The 24,219-nt window shown below is 43.8% G+C and overlaps 1 protein-coding gene and 1 non-coding gene across 2 annotated transcripts; one reads left to right on the top strand and one right to left on the bottom strand.

Moving 5' to 3' along the window:
• Positions 1–735: 735 nt before the first annotated feature.
• Positions 736–17,653, bottom strand: PPP1R18 (protein phosphatase 1 regulatory subunit 18). The gene is made up of 4 exons (XM_072123134.1): positions 17,262–17,653; positions 14,013–15,408; positions 1,220–1,412; positions 736–1,136 (listed from the first exon to the last, which is right to left on the bottom strand). Exons 2-4 carry the CDS (start codon positions 15,264–15,266, stop codon positions 1,117–1,119), a joined length of 1,467 nt encoding a protein of 488 aa, XP_071979235.1. The 5' UTR covers positions 15,267–15,408; positions 17,262–17,653; the 3' UTR covers positions 736–1,116.
• Positions 17,654–23,371: 5,718 nt separating this feature from the next.
• Positions 23,372–23,444, top strand: TRNAK-CUU (transfer RNA lysine (anticodon CUU)). Its single transcript has one exon. It is a non-coding gene; the product is annotated as a tRNA-Lys (tRNA).
• The last annotated feature ends 775 nt before the right edge of the window (positions 23,445–24,219 follow it).

Here is a 24,219-nt window from a genome sequence, read left to right as displayed (position 1 = left end):
AAAGAATCCTCGATCGACTCCGTTTTACCAATGGTATAATATGGGTCAATACCAGTACCTTAGACTAGAGTATCACTCACCAGTAATACTTCTGACGTTACCAGTTATAGCAAAACATTCTCTGGCAACTTGGTTAACAGTAGAAAACCTTCCCTAAATGACTACACGACTAACTAGCTAAAATTAACATGCCAACTAGTATCCTCATGGACTAGTAATGCTTTCAGTGGTTGGTAACAGTAACATGTTCTACTAAAAGTCAAGACCTATAAAAACAAAATGGCTGCTTCCTAACAAATACAGCGCCTCCCTCCTGTCCACAGGATGCAAGTGGTATTGCAGTTCAGTTTCATTCCTTTCTGTTGAGTTGAACTACAATATCTGACCCAACCCAGAAACTGTTTTTTAAAAAAGACAGCCATATTTTTGTAACACTATACAACCCCTTTAACACATGACTAAACCCTGACCTAACCCTACATTGACACAATTGACTAAATAAACATGTGAAGACACTACTATATGGCCAAACCTGGTCTCACCACTATTATGTGTAATCTTAGAACAGGTCATTGTTACTCGTCCACTGTTGAGCTTTGTTCACATCTGTGGTGGAGGTTCTATTAGAAGCCTCCAGTGCAGATCCAATAAAAAATGTTGGACAAATTAGCAATAAAAAGCCACACACCATCATAGTCGATGGAGTCTGTTGGGCTGTGATCATGTCCGTCGGATCAAAGACTGACAGTATTTTCATTGTTCCGTGCCTATGGTGGAACAATGGAGATAACAACGATGAGGAGGTTAAAAAAATCGATTTTCGCATAAGTAGGGAATTGGTAAATTTAGTCTAAAAAGTTGCTTTGGTTCCATGATTGGTAGTTGATGCCTCTAACAGGATAGTCAATGGTTTGAACACCATGACTACTGTGTAGCCAACGCTTCATGGGTAGACCAATGTCAACACGTGGCTTGATAGGTAGCGTCTTTTTCCACTGTTGGACTGGTCATTGTGTGCGGGTTTCATTGGTAAAGATGGCTGGTTCCACTGGTCCCAAAATACCAGGATCCACAGGTGCATGGTGTGCAGTACCCAAAACGCTTTACAACGTCTCCTCAGCGCTTACAGGATTCGTCTACAGAGAAACAGAGACGTGTTATGACCAAATCACTGGGGAGCAATGGAGAATACATGAAAAAATGAAGTCAAACTACTCACCAACTATGAGAGCCTTCCTTCGTAAGATGCCTCCCAACAGCACACTTTCTTCTTCCTCGTCTTCCTCGGGCTGAGCAAGTGGAGGAACTGGGACTTCGGGTTCATCTGCTGGGCCGTATTCTGCTAGCATTGAGCTCTCTGATGGATACTCAAAGGTACTTTCTAGATCCGATTCTGGAAAGGAGATGTTCATCTGAGGAAAACATAAGAAGGAATATATATTAATAGATATATTACTCATGGATCCAAGACCCAAACAACCCTACTACTCAGGACACGTTAGGTAGAACCAAACTTTGGCTCATTATATTAAGGACTTACTAAAAGACAAACATGTACCTGCCCCTCCACCGGAAGGACTAGTGCTAACAATGTTGATGTTGCGCACATAACATACCAGTGGAGGAGTGTTTTGTGACTGGAGGAGGTGATGTATGGAACAAGGACATAGTAACTAAAAGATTTTAGTTTAAAGATTGAGGCAGGGGTGCGCCAGCCATGAGGCAAGTTGAGCCTCTTGCCTCAGGCTGCATCAGATACAGCAAGATGGAGGCAACATCATGTGTGCAGTCAGCTCCTAAAAAGCAGGACCTGAAACAAACAAACAAACAGTGTCTCTTCACACCCAATGTCAGCACGGGTGTGAGACACTGCATGGAGAACCCAATTACTCAAATCCATAGCTCACCTCAGACAGCCAAAACATGGTCCGTAAAAAAAAAGTTTCCCTACAAAAACCCTGTAGTACTCCAGTACATTAATAACAGTAGGTTAGTTTTTATTGTATTTCTCTGGGAAAATATGCATATAAGTTTTCTAGAATGGAATAAGAAAAACCACACCTCTTTTAGTTACCTTGTAGGGCAACTCCCTTGACATCAAGCATGACCTTCAGGAAGCCTAATGACATGATGCGGAATGAAAACCAAACCAGTATATCTATCTATTACAGAAGGGACAGACTCCCAACTGTAGACAGCACTGTTTCGACCTGGTTGGGTCTCTTCAGCACAGTGTAGGGAACTGGTTTGGCTGAATGAGAGGCTTGTGACAGGGTCGGAGATTGCCAATTAAGGACGCCATGTAGCCGTGTGGAAATTTATGGCCATTGATGCTCCACTAGGGGATTCTAGGAAAATATACAAATAAGTTTTCCAGGATGGGATAAGGAAAATCACGCCTCTTTGTAACCTCCCTACATTGCCGATCCGAATACTGAAATCTTTTAGTACAGACACAAAGAACAATGGGGATGGGGTGGAACAGGCAAAATTGTTGTTATCAAATTAAAAAGAATCTATGTCAGCCTTTGAGCCCATTCTGTATAGGGGGTCCCTGTAACCTCCGTGACATCATATCATCCCCTAGCACCAAAGTTAGAGGATTTTAATACAGGAACAATGCAGTTGTGAGTGTGGTTATTCAATCCTAGCGTGGAAATCTGTAAAATTAATAGGCTACAGCCTATTTATGAGGGTGGGGATAGTGGTTGTCCATGCTCCGCACATACTCGCATATATGAGGAATTTAATGGTGTACAGGAAGGGGTTAACTAGGTTAATCTCTTAATTGGATGTGGCTTTAATGAGATTATATCATTAGGGGTTATCCCTAAGAGATAGGAGGGGGCTGAAAAGCTGGGATCTATCCAGGAAATGAGCAAGGTGTGAAGGGTGAGGCCAAGATGGAGGCCGGAGAATGACATGAGGAGAAGAAGGAAGAGGAAGAGAAGTTCTCCTCCTCTCATAATAATCTTATTATACATCCTCTCGGTAAAGGCGATTATTATTATCTCCCTGCCCTACACTCGGCATTTCCCTTTTATTCCCTCTGTCCATTGTCCACGAGCCATCAATAATCTCTGTCTCTCTCCAGCCCCTGGGGATTTCCAGACCCTCTCATCCATGGTGTCCTCAGCTGTCTCTCCTCCCCCAATGACCCCAGATGTCATGAGTCTCCCTCAGTTCTCTGCCCCTCCTCTTCATTAACTCTTCCTTAAACTGCTTGGCCCGGTCTCCCCTTGAAATCTTCTTCTGGACCAGCACTTTAGGAGGTTTCGCTCAAAACCTGTGCTCCATGACCAGACGTAATCGTCATCTACAGAAAAATCCTGCTGAAATGGAGAGTTTTACTTTAAAAATAAAAAAAACACACAAAAAAAAGTTTTTCCTTGTGTTTTTTTTTTAGCCTACAAATTTGGGGACTAATAACACCCTAATTGTGATAAACCTCCCTTGGGTGGACATAACGATTAGATTGTCCACAATCCGGGTGATCAGTCATCCAAATGACCCCACCAAATATCAGACTAAACTTTTCTACCCTGGAGTCGGTTTACACAAAAAGAAAAACTGACTTCCTGAGGCTTAAAGGGACTTTCCACCCGGGAAACTTACTGAAAATGTTACTGTACATTGAGCATGAACAGACAACATACCTGGTGACCTCCGTTCTGCTCCAGATACCTCCTTCAGGTCTCTGCCAGAAATCACCGGCCATTTTGTGAGAGACCGGATGCGGAAGTTTAATAAAGCAACATAGGCAGAATTTTTTTGGGGGGGTCACTTTAAGCAAAGTAGCAATGATTGGCGAAGTTTAATGGGAGGCACCAGGACCTAATAATCTTGTTATATTTCTTATCTATGGCCTCCTTCATTCTAAAAGCATTTTTAAAAATTATGCAAAACTCTGGGTTTTTCTTTCTCCATGCTGCAGTTTCACAGGCTGTTGCACTTTCTGTCTGCCACCCCCACCCTGCTCCCTCGGTACTTTCACTTCCCTCTGCGTGATGTAATCTCATGCAGCGGTAGGGGGGGGGGGTAGTGTTCCGGCACAGTATAACAGCCTGTGAAGCTGTAGTACGGAGGGGCTCAAGTAACGCTATCCATAGCACTTCAGGCTCATTAGCATAATTATAAAAGTTGATTTAAAAGGAAGATGGATAACAAATATAGGAAGATTACCACAGCCACGGTGCCTGGCACTATGATTAATGTCCCTGGTTTATCATAAGGGATTTTAACCCTTCTCACTTTCTCCAGTACTCTAATACAGCTGATCAGATATCAGATTTCTCTTTTGTTATAGTGATGGAGAAAAATGAGCAACAAGAAAATCTGCTCTGGCTGTAAAAGTGAAGTTATAAAAACGTCCCTGTTTACATCCCACCTCTAGTAGGATTGGATCTGGAGGTTGTCCTTCCATCTAAAAACAGCTCCTCTCCTGACTATGAGGTAGTGTGTGGTATTGCAACTCAGCTCCATTTCTCTCTATACAGCTGAACTGCAATACCAGCACAATCCATTGTAAGTGATGGCGGCGCTGTTTTTGGAAGGAGCCAGTCACGTTTTTGAACCTCCAGACAACCCCTTTAACATGACTGTATGATGTTTCTGCTGAGGGGGTCAATTTAATATTTTACTCCTACTAAGGGTTGGAGTGCCCCTTTAATTATATTAAAGCCTTTTACTATTTGGTTATTCAAAGTGCTAAAAACTCCTTTAAAAGGAAACTAAACTGAGTATAAGCCACAGCGACATTTCATTTATTACAGGGCTTGGTGCGGGGGTGTGGGGTTCAGCGTGACGTGTCCTGTTATGCAGTCAGCGGAGTCACATTCTCGCCTCTGATGTGCGACATCTTTAATTGGTGTCAGGCTTCTGATATTACGGCTGTATTCGGAAATGTTTACACCCCGCCTGGCTTCCTCTCAGCAGACTCGCATTTAGGGCACTGATAATCTTCTTACGTTGTCTATATATGGCTTCCCTCTGGAAAGCCCGAAAGCAGATCAGCCAAAGTCAATGTCAATCAATCCATGACTACTATTTTAAGGGTTAAAAGTTAATATTTTTAAATTATATTTGATTGCATTTAGGTTATCAGTTACTTCTGAGTGATTGCTATTAGTATTAGTAAGTGCTTAGTATTTTTGTGATGGGGCACAGTATGGTGGGCCCTTGTATCTATGGCAACCTCTGGATGGAATGGACGCTCTATGTTCCTGTAGTTTGGCTGCCATGGATTCTTTTTTTTTTTTTAAACGCATCAGTTTTTTGACCGTTTTGGTTCGTTTTCCAATTATCCCCATTAAGATAATTGGGAAAAAAAAGTGTGAAAAACTGATGCATTTTCAAAAAATTGGATGCGTTTTTTTAACGGACTGCTTAAAAACGGCCCAAAAACGGGTTCAAAATGCCACGTGTGCCGCCGGCCTAAGTAAGAAAGGATTGGGCATGTTGAACTTAAACAGGACTGATCCTTTGTTCTCCAAGGAGATAAGCCACCACTGCCTCTAGTCCCACTATTAGATGCACAGCTGATCACGTGGTGACCATTTGGGGAGCATGAGTTTAGAGGTTCATTGACCTCTATACATAAACATTAGTTGTCTCCTTTGATAATCTTGGCGTAGATAAATTACTTTCATTCAGAACTGGATACTTTACCTCATGACCTTCTAACATCTACTTTCCTATCTCTAAAGGAAGCCTATCAGGCCCAAATTCCTGCTGCTATTAAAGGCCCCTTCAATGCACTGCTGCAGTTTGGGTAGACATATTGTGCCCCACAAACCACCTTTAAAACTGGATACACCTCTTCAGCTGATAATTTCTCTATGCTTGTCAAACCATAATTACCTAATTTTTGTCTTATCAGTTAAAGGGACACTGTTAGCATCTGTAATTCCTTTTAATTCGCTAGAATTCCCTCTTATGCAAAAAAAAAAAAAAAAAAAAAAAAATCACCTCCAAAGCTGTATGCAAATGGGCTAAGATGAGTCACTTTCTTCCTGAGATTTAGGAGTCACTTTTGGAAGCTGGAGGGGGAGCGTCACTTCAAATGGCCACATCTTTGGCTCCACTGTACAGATACAGATCTCATCCAACTTCTAAAAGGGACTCATTTCAGGCAAAAAGTGACTCTTCTCAGGACATTTACATATGACTTTGGAGGTGATTTTTTTTTTTTGTGGGTGCCTTTTGACATAAAAGAGTAGGTTCTATAAAAGGATATTTCATATCCTTTCTAAGGTTGCTGGTGGTTCAGTGAGGTTAAAGCTGGTGACAGTGTCCCTTTAAGGCAGCATTAGAAGGTGACCAGAAGATGTGTAACCTGCAGCACATTTCACAGCTCCAGAAGAATGTGTGTACTCGAGCTGATGTGTGAAAACATGCAGCCCGCGGGGGCCACAAAGCAAGTGCAACATCCCCCACCGGGGCCTAGCCTTAAAGGGGAGGCCTGGAGACAGCCGGGGCCCGCTGTACCGGAGTGGCTGGCGGTTGCGGCCTAAGCACGCTATTGTCACGGTGCTTGGTAGGGGGGAACTGGAGGGCTGTCCTACAGCCTGGCAGGTCTCCAGCAGGGTGGTGTTGGCAAGAAATGATGAGGGAGAGGCTGCTATAGCGGATCTCCCTGGGGCAACCCCTTAATGTCCCGAGTGTGAGTCTCTGGGTGATGGACAGGGTGCCGGTGATGAAGGCAGCCGTATTAGCAGGGACCAGACGGAGACAGAAGTTGAAGAAAACAACTTACAGTTCTTTATTTGAACCGGCAGGAACCGCAGCAACGTGCCTTTAACAGGTAGGTAGGGTGCCGAGATGTGAGTTGGAGGGAGCCTCAGGAGATAGTTCACCAGCCTGGAAGTAGAGGGCAGGCTGGGAGGCAGCTGTGTCCTGGTAGGAAGCTTCAGCTTGTCCTGCAGGGCTTCAGGTATCACCTTCAAAGGTAAAATGATACCCCTTTCCTCACTACACTAACTCTAGTCTAATGCTCCACTCTTCAGAGGCAGGGGCTAAGCTCTTCCTGCTCTGGTATGGGCTAGACAGAGATTACTCACTCACTCACTGATTCTCCTACAACAGAATCTCTCTGAATCCTTACTAGAATAATCTAGTCTCCAGAACATTCCTGGCCAGAGGTTTTATTACCTCCCTTTGGTCAGGTGGTGGCTGCTCCTCCAATCACATCTCAGCTTACAGAGCACAGGATGTAACACATATCATTGGATAACAGCATCTGGCATTATACAAAATACTTAACTCCTGCCTTGCCAGGCAGGATTCACCACTGCAATATCCCTATGTCCTATCAGAACCATGTAGTGTAATGGGATTACATGCAGGTGGGACGTATTCGCAAACCCTACCTCGCCATTGCATCGGCGAGGGTGTTGCACAAGTGAAACCCAAGAAGTTCCAGTAATTGCCCGGTAGTTATAGAGAAATTGGGGGGTGACAGAAGTAGGAAATTGGTGAATGTGAAGGCTCTGAAATTGGAGAAGTGGTCATAATGGTGCAGCACAAGAGAAGTATCACATGCTGAGGGATTGTAGGATTGCAAAAGGCCGGGTACAAACAATATGGCATTTCATCGCGGGTTTGTGAGCTCAACCTGCAAGAGACGAGAAAGGGGAAGGAGACGTCGCACTCGCTGTATCCTGTTCCATTATACACGCTGCAGTAAGCAGCCAACAAAGAGGCGAAAACATTCTGCAGGTTCCATTATTAGCCAAATTGATGGTTTGGCTGGAATTCATGGACTTATGGATCAGGAGACGCCCCTCCATTATTCCTCAGGGAAATCTATGCGTAACTGCGTGTCTCCATTAGTCATTATGGCTAGCCCCCAATTTATTTCCAGGAAGAGTAACAGAGGAATGGCTCAATGTGCAGAACAGAAAAGAATAGATCCAGACTTGGTAGTTTGTGCCATGTGCGGTAGATTTTTAACTTAAAAGGGGTTTTCCCACAAACTAAAGTTAGGCCCCTATCCACGGGATAGAGCCTAACTTGCTGATCAGTGGGGGTTTCAGTGCGGCGACCCCCACAGATCGCGAAAACGAGGGGTCCTACGCTCTGCTGACTAATGGAGCAGACGGCTTCGCATTACCGTTCTGCTCCATTAATCTCTATGGAGTTGACGCAGAGGGCTTTAGCATTTATGATATATCCACATTATATACCATGAATGCACAGTAGTTGGCATCTTTGAGACCCTCAGCTAGCTCAAGAAGGGGGGTTGTTTGTGGATATACCATAAGATGTCCACAGTCTTAAAGGCATTGTCCTATGAAGGTAAGTTTTCCTCTATCCAATACCCAGTGAATGGGAGAATGGGAGAGAGGGAATGTCTCCCTATGAATAAAGTATCAGTGCAGTGTCCAATGATAGCAAAACTAATCCATATTCCAGAATTCTGCCCTTTCTGGTCTAAGTGACTGTTGTAGTGCCCTTCCCCTTTGCTCTGAGTGGCTGCTGTAGTATGCAACCAGGAGACTGTTACAGCTGTTACTAAGAGCACAAGCTAAGGGTACAGCAGCATCCCATGATAACAAAACTTATCCATATTCCTGGATTGAAGATTCTCCAAATGCACTTGGGGTATGTACTCATGTTACTCTGTTCTTAGCTCTGTGCCCTACTCTGCTGACTACTGAAGTATGCAACTGGGGAACTGTTACAGCTTTTACTAAGAGCACACAGGTAAAGGGCAGAGCCAAGAGTACAGCAGCATCCCATGACAGCAAAACGAATTGATATTCCAGGTTTGTACTCAAATGACCCAAAGGTATGTCTGCATGCTACTCTTCTCTTAGCTCTGAGTTTATGCAACCAGGAGGCTACAACAGCTTTCACTCAGAGCACAGGTAAGGGTCTATGAGCAGCTCAATGGGCAGAGATAAGAGCACAGCAGTGTAATGACACGTGCCCAGTGCAAATGGGGAAGCTACAATCTTGGGAAATAAATCCATATTTTACAGCCCTGCTGCTACTAACAACACACACTAAGGTATAATTACACCCAGGGACATTACCAAACAATGGCTGCACCTTTACATGGTCAAAACTAATGACAGGTTTCCTTAAAGGGGTTGGCCAATTTATCTCAAGATTTTTGTAATGTGTGTGTGTGTGTGGGGAGGGGGGGATATTAAGTAATTTGACAATATACATCTAGTAATAGTTCTGCTCTGCTTTATTGATATGTAAAGTGAAGCCTCCTGTCCGGACCTTAAAATGGCTGCAGATGGAGGGTCATGTGATCTCTATCACCCTGCCAGGACCTTAATCTTATATTCATCAATACTATCATAAGGTCATGGCAGGGTGATTGTTCATGGACAGATAGAGATCACATGACCCTCCATCTGTGGCCATTTTATGGACAGGAATCTCTGGCTGATGAGGTAACAGACAGGAGGCTTCACTTTACATAACAAGAAAGCAGAGCGGAACTATGAATAGATTTATATTGTTAAATTACATGCATATATCCCGCCTAATGAACTCCTGGATAAACCCTTTAAGGGAAAATTGGGCAAAATCGATGCACAGCTGAGCGCCTGAGGGCCTGGGCTGGTTCCTGGAATTCATAGCATCATCCCCCGCGTCACACTCTGGTCCCTCAGGCCCTGCATTAGGTATAGAGAGTTATCATCGGTCCTAAATGCTGCGCCTAGAACGTGTACACCCGTACCACACACATATGGATGCCGTCATACGTTGTAATGAGAGAACTTGTACTGTGCATTGGGCTTGAAATTTTTTCACGGTCCGTTTACAGCCGCCGTTTTGCAGCTGCTCGGCCCACTATCAGCTGTCTCTCTATAATTACATCCTTTTTTTCCTGTCGTTTACGTCCTATTACTCATTGCTTCCATTTCCGTCAGCGAGTCCACCCCCACGTCATCATCATAGACTGAAGGCCAAATCTGGACAATTTTATTAATCTCTCACTGACTCTTTCTGCTTCTTTATAGGTGTAAAATTTACAAGGACATCCTCAGGGGCTTCAGTTGGGCCTAGTCAATATTAAAGGAAACCTGGCAGCAGTTTGTACTGTAGATTGAGTTGGGTATTGGCCCTGGAGTGCTGTTTTATGGATTTTGGGATTGTGTTGTCACACTGCTGTGCTCTGTGCATTGAGCCATCCTGTGGTTCCTTCCCTCTGCTCTGAAGGAATATAGATTTCACTCACAGCAGAGGGGCTGTGGAGCACCTCAACCAAGAGAGCTTTGAGCACAACAGTGTGAGGAAACTCCCCTAATGCATTTGGATAATCTGCAATCATGGATTATCAAGTAACTTTTCACAGTGCTGCTGCTACTAATACCATACACAAAGTTATTGTTACATAGGGCCAGTAACATGGTCAGCAGCTGTACAAGGTCAAACCTACCCCGGTTGGTGTCCATAATCATATTTCAGGTTGAGCGATACAATGCAGAAGGCAGGGCTAGTTGAGCCTCTTGCCTCAGGCTGCACCACCTGCAGCAAAATAGGAGCAGCATCAGAAGCACAGTCACCTACTACAAAGCAGGACCTGGCTTTTAAAAATAATGGGCCACATTTATTAAAGCCACTGCACCAGTTTTTTGTTTGACACAAAATCCTGCACTGAAAGGGGCGTTCCGGTGCTCAGTCGGACTGTGCGCCACATTTATCATGCAGTGTCCAACACCCTCTATGTTAAAGGTGCACCAAAAACTCTTTCGGAGCAGTGCAGGGGGCGCCAGATTCATGAAGCATGTGCACCACAATTCATGAATCTAGTGCCCCCTGCACACTATGGGCCGGAGCCTCTTTACACCAGGTATCAGAGTGGATGTGAGATTCTGCATGGAGAACCTATAAAAAAAACCTGGAGGGGGCGCCATTCTATAGCCCGCCTCAGGGAGCAGATAGTTAAGGTTTACCACTAGCTGTATGATTAGGGCAGAAATGATGGATATGCATCAAAATGTAAAGTGATTGTCTCATCTTATAGCATGTATAGCGCAGATAACTAGTGGAAAGTATCTCTTATTACATCGATCAAAAGATCTATGTCTGAACGTGTTCTTAAAGATCAGTTTCTGCTTATCCATGGAGATGTAGCTATACATTACAGCTCTGGAGTGCTTTGAAGAACCAATATGCTGAGAAAGGTGACCTCATTATGATTGGAAGTAATGGGATTTTTTTTAAAAAACAATGCTATTCCTCACCTAGAGCTTGATGTTGACATTTTTTTCTGGCCTTATTGGTCACCTGCATTACCAAAGTTGGTCCTATAGATAGGATGTCTAATTACTGCTCAGTAGTATAGACAGCTGTTTCTCCTGACCCCAACATAAACATACCAGACATCTTGGGTGGTGACAAACCTTCTTCAGACCATATTAACATTGAACAATCCTATTTCCCTTGAAGAGTGAAGAAAAACCACCATGGACAATAGTCAGTTCTAAAATACATGGCCAACTCCACGCTTGTTGAGAAGTTTTCTCCTCTGGTGACATTGCCTACTATTTATGAGTTGCTTGGTTAATACTCGTACATGTAGGTTCCTATAGCTTCTTTTTAATGTATGCAATGGCTAAAAGGGTCCATAAAATATCACCAGTAGGCAAGGTCATTGGATGCCAGCTCAAGGACAGCTGGATGAGTGAAGGATAATTTCTCATGAAAGCTCAGTAGACCTCAAGTTATGTCTCTGCAATGGACACAGAGTAAATCGATAAACTCAACGGTGGGCTTTGCTTTGTAAAGCGTATACATAAGACCTTGGTTAGATGATCTAGAAGCCTGTTGGCTCTTACATTTCAAGGATCGTATTATTTTGTAGAAGTTAGCAATAAACATCTTTCCAAAAGAGCTTCCTGTGCTCGGTTTCAGTACCTTCCTGTATTTACATGTACACCGAGAGTAGCGGAACTAGTGTCTAGAGGAACTTCTGTGATGAAGACATTCTCCCATGGACCCTTCACAGAAGAATGCATATGATACAACATGTGTCCCCCTCCCCCATCTGTCACCAGCTCCTCTAAAGCTTCAGTCAAAAAGTTTGCACAAAAAATTGAACCGAGTAGCAGTTTAGGTTTTGAGGTCCTGCTGTAGAATAATTAGCCAAACCTTGTGCGGCCCAGAACCATTGTCAATCACCTTTAATACTCCCTGACAGGACTTGCCCACATTCACCAAGATAACCACCACCCCTTCCTCACAACCGTCAGAACACAAGATTGTGCAGACTATGCATATTACTTGGTGCCAGAGAACACAGAATAAGACCCGGGGCAAAGCAAATGTGGGTTGTGTTTCCTCTCCCATGGCTCAGGAGTGGCGTGTGCAAATTAAAAATTCGATTACCGTATATTAATCATTTTACATTTGGAAGATGGGAGGAGAAAGGATATAAATGGATAATATTGGGGCAAACTACATGGTTTGATTGTTGTCTGGTACCTTGGAGATGCATGGGTCTACATAGATGCTGTAGACACTATTTTAAGTCTGGGGCTTCTATAGGTTTTTTAGTCCTAAATTAATTATGACCGATCTTAGGATAGGTAATTAATAGTTAATAATTGGGGGTGCAACCCCCAGGGTCCCAATAAATGACAGTTTACACAAACCAAGACTATATATAGACTTGAAGAATGCTGGCTGCTCGGAGGAACTTGATTTTACCAGGACTTTTACTTTTATAGTTTGGGCTATAAGTAAAGTGAAAGAGCAATATATAGGGAATTCCATATTGAGATGTGGTGTGTGATAAGGGGAGAGTACTGAGACAACAAAATGTCTGTATCCCACAGCTGTAACTTGGAGAACTCTAAATATGACCTGCAACTTGTTTCAGCCTGCCAATGGAATGACGATAGATAACATTCTAGAGAAATGATCAAGGAGGGGGATGTTATGCAGGGGGCACGGAGGAGGAGAGATGGAGAACAACGTCCAACGTGTAAACAAGGACATGTCTCCGGTACAGGGTCATAGCTATTGGAAGTGCACTAGGGGTATGGTGTCAACAAAGGCCCAAAGAACATTCTACCACATAAGAAGGCAACAGTATAACTAGTAGCCCGTCGTAAGCATTGTTTGATCAATGAAAAGCTAAAAATCAGCAATTTCTGGTTCGTAAATCTAAGATGTAATATTTTTATTCTTAGGAGCACAAGGAAGGACAATTTGCTGAAGATACAGATTGGCGATAAGGAAAGAGGATGTTTGCCTTGTGATCTAAGAAGAAACATGAAAAAAATAGCTGTCTTGTTATTCAAGTTATTGAGTTTTAAAGGGAACCTACCACCACGATTCTACCTATAAAGGTAGAACGGGTGGTAGGTGCATGTATGATACCTGAGGATAGCCATTCTTAGAGCTAATCCTCACGTCCCCGCTATCTTTTTAAAATCTTTATTGCCCTATTATGTACATTTTGTAAAGCAACTACTGGGGCATGGAGTAGTCGGACATGAAGTTACACGTCGGGGCTACTCCAGTCCCCAGTAGCCTCTTTGCTCCTCCTACCCTGAGATCTTCGGCGTGCAGCTCCTCGTAGTTGCGCACCCTCTTCCGAGAAGCCGGAGATCTGCGCACGCGCAGTAGCTCTGTCTTCGGAGCTGTGGCTGCACAGCTGGACGAGGATGTGCAGCTACAAGAAGTTGCGCGCCAGAGATCTCAGGGTAGGAGGAGCAAAGAGGCTACTGGGGCTTGGAGTAGCCGCGATGTGTAGCCTCATGTCTGGCTACTCCATGCCCCAGTAGCCGCTTTACAAAATTTACATATTAGGGCAATAAAGATTTCAAAAAGATAGCGGGGACGTGAAGATTAGCTCTAAAAAGGGCTATCCTCACGTCCCATACATGCACTTACCACCCGTTCTACCTTTATAGGTAGAATCGTGGGGGTAGGTTCCCTTTAAAAAGAATGAGGGAAATATTAGGTTTCAAAAAATTTGGGGTTGTAATACTAAAACACTGAAATGCAAAAACGTTTAGGAAAAGGAGATCACCATTCCTTACCTTCTTCTTATCCTGACTGCGTTTGGCCAGACAGGACCTAGACAATGCTTGGTAGCCCCCAATTACTTTGATTTCTTCCGCTGTTGGGTATCGTTTCTTGCCAGACTCAGGTTTGGTGGCCGGCGACTTAGTCTCTGTAACAGAATACCCATTCTCGCAGATTGGTGCTTTCCGTGGGTTGACAGTAATTGTATTGCCTTTCCTCCTTTGCACAGCTTGACTCTCTCCTGTCACCCTTTTGATGGCTTGGAAATTCGAAGAAACTTTGGAAGGACTGAGTCTGATTTCCCCATCTTCTTCTGTTTTTCCAGCATTAACTTTGAAGGTTTCAGGCCGTGATAAAACCGGGGACACCTGGGTTGTCTGCTTTAACTGTTTGGCTGAAGATGCTGGGGATGCTGGACGCAGCTGAAAAGGAAAAGGCCTAACTTCTTCCGTCATGCTTTGCCTGGTGTTGATCCCACTCAAGGCCGTAGGGGCCGCACAAGTTGAAAGCTCAAATGGCTCTGAGTCAAGAGAGGAAGAGGAAGGAGTGACGCAGGGGGAGAGAGTGGTTTCCTGAGTTAAAGTCTGGCTTCCCGTAGCAGTAAGAAGGCAGGAAGAAGAAGGCGGACCGGGGTTTGCAATACTTGGGGCCTGAAATTCAGGCTCCACTACTACAGGAGCAGTCAATACAGTTTTGGTGGCTCCTTCTCCATTAACCCGTTGTAGATGGTCATTACTATCATCTTCTGTCCTTGAACCTCCAAATCGGCTAAGGAGTCTGCTCACCCTCCCTTTAACATCAATGGATGGAGATTGTTGCTCATCTACTGGATCATTTTGCACGTTCACCTCATTGGGTAGGTTTGGATCTCGGATGAGGTCATCTACCTTTGGAAGACGTTGGACAATTTGCTCAGTGGTAGATTTTGGTTTGGTACAAGAATGTTCTGGCATCCGTCTTTGCTTCTCCTGCTGGATGAATGGATTTTTTTGAACTGGGCCAATATTTTCTCTCAGGACCCTGCTGTCTCCTTCCTCTACTTCTCCACTACCTCCTACTTTCTCCTCTTGATCTCCTCCTTCAGTCTCAATTTTGGTCTCCGACAAGGAAGCTCCAGCCTTGGCCTTCCTTCGGAGAATGATCTCTCTCTTCCAGGGAGGCATCTTGGCAAGTCGTTCTTCTTCCTCCCTTTCTCTTTTTTTCACATCTTCTTCTTCCTTTCTTTTTCTTTCTAGAAGATGAAACTTCCAGTCTGGAACCTCCATCATTTTTGCATCAATTGATCCAAGTGTTGAGCTTGGACCTTGACTTGAATTCCTGGGTTATTTCTCAGACACCCTGATCGGTGTTTGCCAAGGAGGCATGGTGGAAAGAGAAAACCGAGCCTTGCTTTACCTTAGTTGGATGTTCCTGAGGAAATACAATAAAATATAATATAATAATGAAGGGTTGATAGAACTGGCACCATAAAAGGAAGACAATTTGAAGAAACTTTTTAACAGGACAGGAGAGGACCAACTACTAATAGTATTAAAAAACCAAGTCAGACATAAGGACTCACAAACATATGGAGATATTTTGACAAATACAATAGTTGTGACAATGACTTTTAGATCTATTGTGGAGCGGATCTGTGGTGGAGCAGATTTGTCGATGGCGGAGCAGACACAACTATTAGAAGACTCATCATGTTATATAGTATCATGTATATCTTCATCTGATTGATGTTAATGATAGCTTGTCTCCTAATTTTTCATCACCCTCTTGGCATCCGAGCTACACTGGGCGCTTTATGGCTTTTGCTAATATGCTTTTCACTGTGTTAATTACTGACTATTCATCATGGAGAATAATAGTAAACACCACATTAAATATTCTGTCTCGTAATCCCCAAATTGTATGTACTGAGGCCAAATATTTTGTCAGTTCTTGAGGAGGAGGGGGGTGACAATGTGAATAGACTGTAATCATAGATGGAAATGGGGAATAAGCGCAGCGAGACAGTGGGAGAACAGGAATAGAATTAACAGCGACAGCACCAAGAGACCTCTCAATACCAGTGGATAATGGAAGATGAACAGAGCATTACAACTGAGTGGATATACAGTAGAGAAAGAGTTCAGTGTAAAAGTGGACCTAGAAGAGAGATAGATGTGCAAGGAGTAAACTGGATTGAGAGAGCATGGTTAAAGACACTTCACATGCAATGGCAACAAGGCAATGACAGTGGAGCGAGACTGCACGGCGCAATGACACTGGAGCGAGACTGCACGGCGCAATGACACTGGAGCGAGACTGCCCGGCTCAATGACAGTGGAGCGAGACTGCACGGCTCAATGACAGTGGAGCAAGACTGCCGGGTGCAATGACAGTGGAGCGAGACTGCCCATTGCAATGACAGTGGAGCGAGACTGCCCATTGCAATGACAGTGGAGCGAGACTGCCCATTGCAATGACAGTGGAGCGAGACTGCCCATCTCAATGACAGTGGAGCGAGACTGCCCGGCGCAATAACAGTGGAGCGAGACTGCCCGGCGCAATGACAGTGGAGCGAGACTGCCCGGCGCAATGACAGTGGAGCGAGACTGCCCGGCGCAATGACAGTGGAGCGAGACTGCACAGTGCATTAACTGTGGAGCGAGACTGCACAGTGCATTAACCGTGGAGCGAGACTGCTCTGTGCACTGAGACAGTGATGCCAGACTGTACTTTACAATAAGACAGTACATAGCCGGGAAATAATGGCAGTAGAACGAGACAGAGCAGTGCATAGCAGGACAATGCACGGATCAGGGAAACACAATGGGATCACCAGTCTAGCGAGACCCTACAATGCAATAAATCTGGGGGGGCCAGACAGAATATTGGGGGCGGAGACATAGCAATCCAAAACAATGAGATGGTGGAGACCATAGAGTCCATGGAGACATCATCATCCGATGTGACTATAAAGGATAAACAGTTAGAGTAATGGGGCCTGTCAGGAGACAATGGGGACACAAAGCCGCAGCTGTCCACACATACTGACATATAGACAGATGTATAGGGGCCATTCTATGAAACCTGAGATATACAGAAAGCTGACGGAAAACTGTGCAGACAAAGAAAGTTAGCCACTAGATATGTCCTTATAGAGCGGAATAAATGGTCCTCCGATTCACATCAATTATTATCCACTACGTAATGTACAGATGACTTTGTATTAGGAATCTCTATGCATAGGGTTAACACTATACAGGACAAACCACATGGGATATACATACCACTTCCAAGCAGCGTTCTCCCACAGCTGGACACAAAAGCTTCCGAATCTTCGCTCCGCTATAACCTTAGGATCATTCCTCGCTCAACTTCTCCAAGAACAAGGACCCTGTTCGTCACCGAGGGGGTGAATCCATCTCCTTGTCATCCCACGTTAAAGTAAACGTCCATCCAAAAATCACTGCACGGTCTCGGATTTCATTCCGAGTGGGATTTTAAAGAGGAAATTTTTGGAACAAATACATTTTTTAAAAAAGAAACAAACGTCCCTTTAAATGAAGCCGGGAGAGAAGGGAGAGTGGAAAAGAAGAAATTGATTCACAGACAGAAGGAGAGACAGGGAGGTGGGTGAGGTTACTGCTATGAATAATACTGAGAGTAAAGGGGGAGGGTGGAGATGAAGGAAGGAGGAGGAGGGGGGGGGGATACAGCCCTATTAACCCCTGCAGTGCTGAGCCGCTGGTGGGGGACTGATAAAGCCTCAAAAAATATTGCAAAAAAACCCACATTCCGATACTAAGTGCTCACTTCCTATGACAACTTCCTCTAATGTTCTCTACATAGAAGCCATCATTAAGAAAAAACTCAAGTCATCACACATAATGGTCACATCCTCCAAATCTCAGCTCTTCTCCGCCCGATATGTCCCTCCGAGGCATTCTTCATGTAAGAACATGCCACTTTGTATGTGTGCAGAAGAATCCCTTTAATTTGCCACTAGCAGCTGATTATTAGATGATGTGGATTACCGGAAGGTTATAGAAATTTACTAAAATTGTAAAAAATCTCATTGGAAGAAAAGAGGCTAATAGGGCGAAGCTCCCAAGTCTTCGAAGAAGAAAAGAGCAACCAAAATTGTGGTGTATTTTGTACCTTGCAGCAAAATCTAACAAGCTAATCTTTGCCCCTTACCCCACCTTGTGTCTCCACACACAATATAATATCTTCCTTAGTCACCCCTACACTTTATAATACCCCCCAACACAGTATAACATCCTCTTTCATTATTCCCCTCTATTGTGGCCCCCTCACTGATAATGCCCCCACTGAGCTCCTAAAACTTAATTTCTTTTCCAATAACTGCCCCAATATTGTGCCCCAATTGAGGCATTAGGTACCACTTATAATTCCCCCAACTTAAAGTTACCTCAAAGCAACCCCCCCTATTGATGCTCTTCAATGATAAAAGTGACCCATTGTGGCTCCCCACCATTGTGATCCCCCTTTTTAATGTCCACCATTATAGGCCTAACATTGTGTCCCCAAACCTTAAAGGCGTATCATTGTGGTCCGTCACTTTTAATACTCTCCATTGTGGCCGTACACTTATAATGCCTATCATTGTGGTGCCCACTTTTAATACCCACCATTGTGGCCCTCCACTGATTATGCCTAGCATTGTTGCCCCCACTTTTAATACCCACCATTGTGACCCCCACTTTTAATACCCACCATTGTGGCCCCCACTTTTAAAACCCACCATTGTGGGCCCCACTTTTAATACCCACCATTGTGGCCCTCCACTTATAATGCCTAGCATTGTTGCCCCTAACTTTTAATACCTATCATTGTGTCCCCAAACTTTTATTTCCCTGTACAAGGTTTATTCCTTACTCTCACAATATATGGATACTGTGCCAAGCAGAATGTGCATATATATTAAAATACTGGTAGTAATAGCTGTCATTCAGCAACGTTCAGCTTTGGGATCAACACTTTGTTCTTTATAGAGATGAGTAACTGCCAAATGATCAGAAATGTTGAAATCCAACATGGCTGACTCTTACACCTCCATACCTATTAGATCTGTAAACTTGCTTTTCCAAAAACATTGGGTTCCCTGATGTTTGGCATACAGGTAAGGCCACCTCTGTAGCCTACTATGATATACATCACAGGTGATAAGAAATAAAATCCTATGGGGGACCAATGTGCACAAGGCCAAAGCAGACGAACACTGATATCATTGACAGGCACTTGTTGTCCCAGGCTGCAGGCCTGTGTACTAGGCCTCGAGGCTGGCCCTCAATCAACTGTATGTGAGACTGTTTGTCTCCAGCCGGTCCCCCATCCGTCCTCCTCCCTGTAGATTAATATTCGGCTGAGTGATTATGTTAATTGGGGGATTGAGATAATAAACGCCACATGAAAGTCATCCTCAGTGCACGTCCGGCCTTGTCTGCGGACAAGCTTCAATGGAAGTTGTAATGAAACTCAGCTGCTAGGGACATGTGGTATTACTTGGTGCCCGTTCTGTCAATAATCCAGTCCTATGTTCCTAATAGCAACCGTTACTATTGTGGATACATGATATATACTAGAATTTTGTCGAAAATTTTGTTAAATTCACAGTTGGTATTTTTTCTGTAGCACCTAGTGCTCCCCAGCTGTGCTATTAGTTTTAACACTAATATGCCAATGAGTAAGGTGGTGCTGGGTTCGGGTCGACAGTCTGGCACCGCCCACTTGACAATTGAGAGAGCCTAACAGGAATATTGGGTGCCTGAAGTAACAGCACCGTTTTCTCGGGAATGGTGCTGGCTAGAGAAAAAATTCCAATAGATCTTTGGAGCGATGTTGAACACGATGCACTCTGGGAAAATATTTTATGGATTTTTCTGACTTGTGTAAAGTCATGATTAAGCAGATCCTGTTACCGCGTGGTGTCAGGTGTCAATTTACTAAGGTACATGATAATTGTAGATGGTGGGAAAAGGCCTAGTTCTAGTCAGACATTGACCCTTTGGAGGATGGTTTCTGTGGTAGCTGAATTATACCCGTCAAAGTAGTGGTGGCCTTATCTGAGGATTAGGGTTGACCAGATATTGGTGAGATATCACATGCTGATGTTTGGCCTTCTCATCCTTGAGAAGACCTACTTGATTAGATTACATTGTGCAGTTATGGTGGACCCTCAATAGTCCATTTACTGATCCAGACCCATTGACGTCTACATCTGTTTGGAGACCAGATTGTGTTGAGGATCTCCTTGTTCTCCTCTCCCATGTCCTTCCATTGATAGTCGTAAAACCAGATGATTTTGCTCTTATGTGTATGCGTATTCTAGTACATCACCACAGGCATTATCAAGCATTATGTGTAATACAGTCCTCCACAGCCGGTGGTGCTCTTGTAACCACTCTCTACTCTAACTGCACAATAAGGATCCTGAAAGGAGGAACATTTTAATAACTCAGATTTTCCTAAATGGATTTTTGATTTTTTTAAAACTGGACAACTCCTTTAAAGGAAACCTACCACCACAGATCTACCTATTGGTGGTAGGTGCATATAACGAATGTAAGGATAGCCATTTTTAGGATGAGTGTGCGCAGCTCTTTGCACGCTGAAGATATCTGATAGGAGGATCATAGAGGCTTCTGGGGCGTGGAGTAGCCGCACCGTGTAGCCTCAGCTCCGGCTACTCCACGCCCCAGTAGCCTCTTTAGAAAATTTGCATATCAAGATCATAAACCTTTCTAAAAGATTGTGGGGACTAAAGGATTATCCCTAAAAAGGGCTATCCTTACATTTGTTAGATGCACCTACCACCGGATCTACCTTAAAAGGTAGATCCATGGTGGTAGGATTCCTTTAAATAAACCAATAACCTGCCCATGTTGTGGAGCGTATTGGAAAATGATTATAATAATAATGGGCAGTATCATTTATATTATTCCATGCCCCCATCCCAAACAGTGCCCCACCCCAGAGAACCCAGACCCTGCCCTAATACAAGTGTATCTGCCCACTTTAGGGGTAGGATTTTACAAGCCCAACCCCTTTTTGGCAGAAAAATGGTCACATTTTCTAGGACTCTCCCCCAAACAGCTGTACAAGTATTCAGCCGATAGACATTAAAATATAATCATACTTTTTTTTTTTTGTTTCTGTCTCTTTAAAATCGAAATTTCCACGCAATCAGCAATGTAACATACAGAAAGGTCTGACTCCTTAGGGAACATGGGAAAAGGGTAATGTCAGAGGAAATAAGTCATCTGCCAGTCAGGTGAAGGCGAGGAGAGGGCATCACTGTAGTGTAAGATTTTTCACAGGAATGGAAGAAAATCAAGATTTACTATGAATATTTTATGACCATCATCATTTATATTCATTGTTGTGACCCCTGCTGGCCACATGAGGTACTTAACTTAGAATCCTCCAAAAAGGATACATCAAGGCAGAAAAATACTTCAGAAGGAAAATGCTGTTATTTTATTGTCCATATATTCCCAGTACCTTGTACATACATGACATTAGTTATCCTGTACTGATCCTGAGTTACATTCTGTATTATACTCTAGAGCTGCACTCACTATTCTGCTGCTGGTGCAGTCACTGTGTACATACATGACATTACTTATCCTGTACTGATCCTGAGTTACATTCTGTATTATACTCTAGGGCTGCACTCACTATTCTGCTGCTGGTGGTGGGGTCACTGTGTACATACATGACATTACTTATCCTGTACTGATCCTGAGTTACATTCTGTATTATACTCTAGAGCTGCACTCACTATTCTGCTGCTGGTGCAGTCACTGTGTACATACATGACATTACTTATCCTGTACTGATCCTGAGTTACATCCTATATTACACCCCAGGGCTGCACTCACTATTCTGCTGCTGGTGCAGTCACTGTGTACATACATGACATTACTTATCCTGTACTGATCCTGAGTTACATCCTGTATTATACTCCAGAGCTGCACTCACTATTCTGCTGCTGGTGCAGTCACTGTGTACATACATGACATTACTTATCCTGTACTGATCCTGAGTTACATCCTGTATTATACTCCAGAGCTGCACTCACTATTCTGCTGCTGGTGCAGTCAATGTGTACATATATGACATTACTTATCCTGTACTGATCCTGAGTTACATCCTGTATTATACTCCAGAGCTGCACTCACTATTCTGCTGCTGGTACAGTCACTGTGTACATACATGACATTACTTATCCTGTAGTGATCCTGAGTTACATCTTGTATTATACTCCAGAGCTGAACTCACTATTCTGCTGCTGGTGCAGTCACTGTGTACATACATGACATTACTTATCCTGTACTGATCCTGAGTTACATCCTGTATTATACTCCAGAGCTGCACTCACTATTCTGCTGCAGGTACAGTCACTGTGTACATACATAACATTACTTATCCTGTACTGATCCTGAGATCCATCAAGTATTATACTCCAGAGCTGCACTCACTATTCTGCTGCTGGTGGAGTCACTGTGTACATACATGACATTACTTATCCTGTACTGATCCTGAGTTACATCTTGTATTATACTCCAGAGCTGCACTCACTATTCTGATGCTGGTGCAGTCACTGTGTACATACATGACTTTACTTATCCTGTACTGATCCTGAGTTACATCTTGTATTATATTCTAGAGCTGCATTCACTATTCTGCTGGAGGAGATTTCCGTCGCGTGCATGCCGGCGCTGATGCGCCACAATCCGATCGCGTGTGCCAAAATCCCGGGGCAAAACAGGGAAAATCGGCGAAAATCGGAAATATTCAGGTAACACGTCGGGAAAACGCGAATCGGGCCCTTAGTAAATTCCCCCCAGTATCTCATTTCCATCTGTCCATCCTTCTGTACATGGTTATAATTGAGTGAAGGGGGCCGCCTAGTGGACAAGGCTATAAATAAATAAATTCCTTTAGTGTGAAGTTCTGTTACTACTTCCCGCCATCACAGATAACATAACAATACATCGCAGATTATTTGTGTGTCAGAGGCTCAGCGTATGGTATCCATGTACACATCATACAAGGTCCAGCCCATATACACGCCTGGTATTTATAGCATATAATGGATATATTAAGAGATTTCTATTTTCTATGATCCATGTGCTGATCTTAAAGGGACGGTGGCTTCACAGATCTCTTATCGGACCGCAGTCACTGTAGTACCAGTTCCCTCATCTGATCATAGGATCCCAAGACCTGCTCTGGGCGTTCCCACTGGTGTGAGATGATGGGAGGAGTGGTGTCGGTGATAATGCTGAGTAATCTTAACCCCTGCTGACGTCAGTGAGGGGGAGGGATGGGCTGCTCAGAAGTAAATGGAGCTCAATGCAGGGAGTATCCAGCCCGGCTAGCTCAGTCGGTAGAGCATGAGACTCTTAATCTCAGGGTCGTGGGTTCGAGCCCCACGTTGGGCGGAATATTTTTGTTGCTGTGTTTTCAAGAATTCATTTGCCTTTAACTATTTATTATTTGTAGTGAAATTGTATAAATGTTCTGGAAACAATAAGGTTTTGTTCAGATGGACCCTGAAGTCCCTCTCACCCCTATTTATTCTCCAGCTGTCATCGGACAGACTGGGGCCGTTGGCATGAAAGTCAATGTTCTCCTACATTTCCAGGACTAATATTCCCAGGATCTGTAATATTCCAAGTATTACAGAGCCGATGAGACATCTTTAAGAGTCGTTTTAGAGTGAAATGCGTCACACACATGCCTCAACTTGCTTCTGACGCACCTGCCAAATTGTCACGCACGGGGTTGGGATCCACCTGGTTCTCTCTGGTTCTTCTGAACCGGTTGTTAAATTTATAGCTGGTTCGGAGAACCTGGAACTAAGCCAAACTGCGATCAAGATATCGCCCATAGTGGTGCCAAAATTCCTGTTCTGTGACTATATGATTAGGGCTGCATAATCCTTTAGTCTGCATTGTCATACTCTGAGCTTGGATCGAGAGATGCTTTTATGTACTTAGATGGGTTCTGGTGATGTACTTATGTGCTGAACCGGGTTCTGGTTCTGCATTTCTGTATTGAGCTTGGTTCTGGTGCTGTATTTTTGTATAGAGCTTTATTCTGGTGCTGTATTGATGTACTGATCTTGGCTCTGGTGCTGCATTCATGCATTGAGCTTGGTTCTGGTGCTATATTTATGCTCTGAGTTTGTTTCTGGTGCTGCATTTATGCACTGAG

The sequence above is a fragment of the Engystomops pustulosus genome, chromosome 9, assembly GCF_040894005.1.
Source record: "Engystomops pustulosus chromosome 9, aEngPut4.maternal, whole genome shotgun sequence".
NCBI classification, from domain to species: domain Eukaryota; kingdom Metazoa; phylum Chordata; class Amphibia; order Anura; family Leptodactylidae; genus Engystomops; species Engystomops pustulosus.
This window is presented reverse-complemented; position numbering and strand designations above follow the sequence as displayed.

Bases quoted from the DNA above. Each gene is read 5' to 3' on its own strand.
- PPP1R18 (XM_072123134.1), bottom strand. From the start codon at position 15,266: ATGATGGAGGTTCCAGACTGGAAGTTTCATCTTCTAGAAAGAAAAAGA. The intron at 1,413-14,012 runs GTAAGGAATGGT...TGTTTTCCTCAG, and splicing joins GCAGTCAGGATAAGAAGAAG to ATGAACATCTCCTTTCCAGA. The intron at 1,137-1,219 runs GTGAGTAGTTTG...GTTTCTCTGTAG, and splicing joins AAGGAAGGCTCTCATAGTTG to ACGAATCCTGTAAGCGCTGA.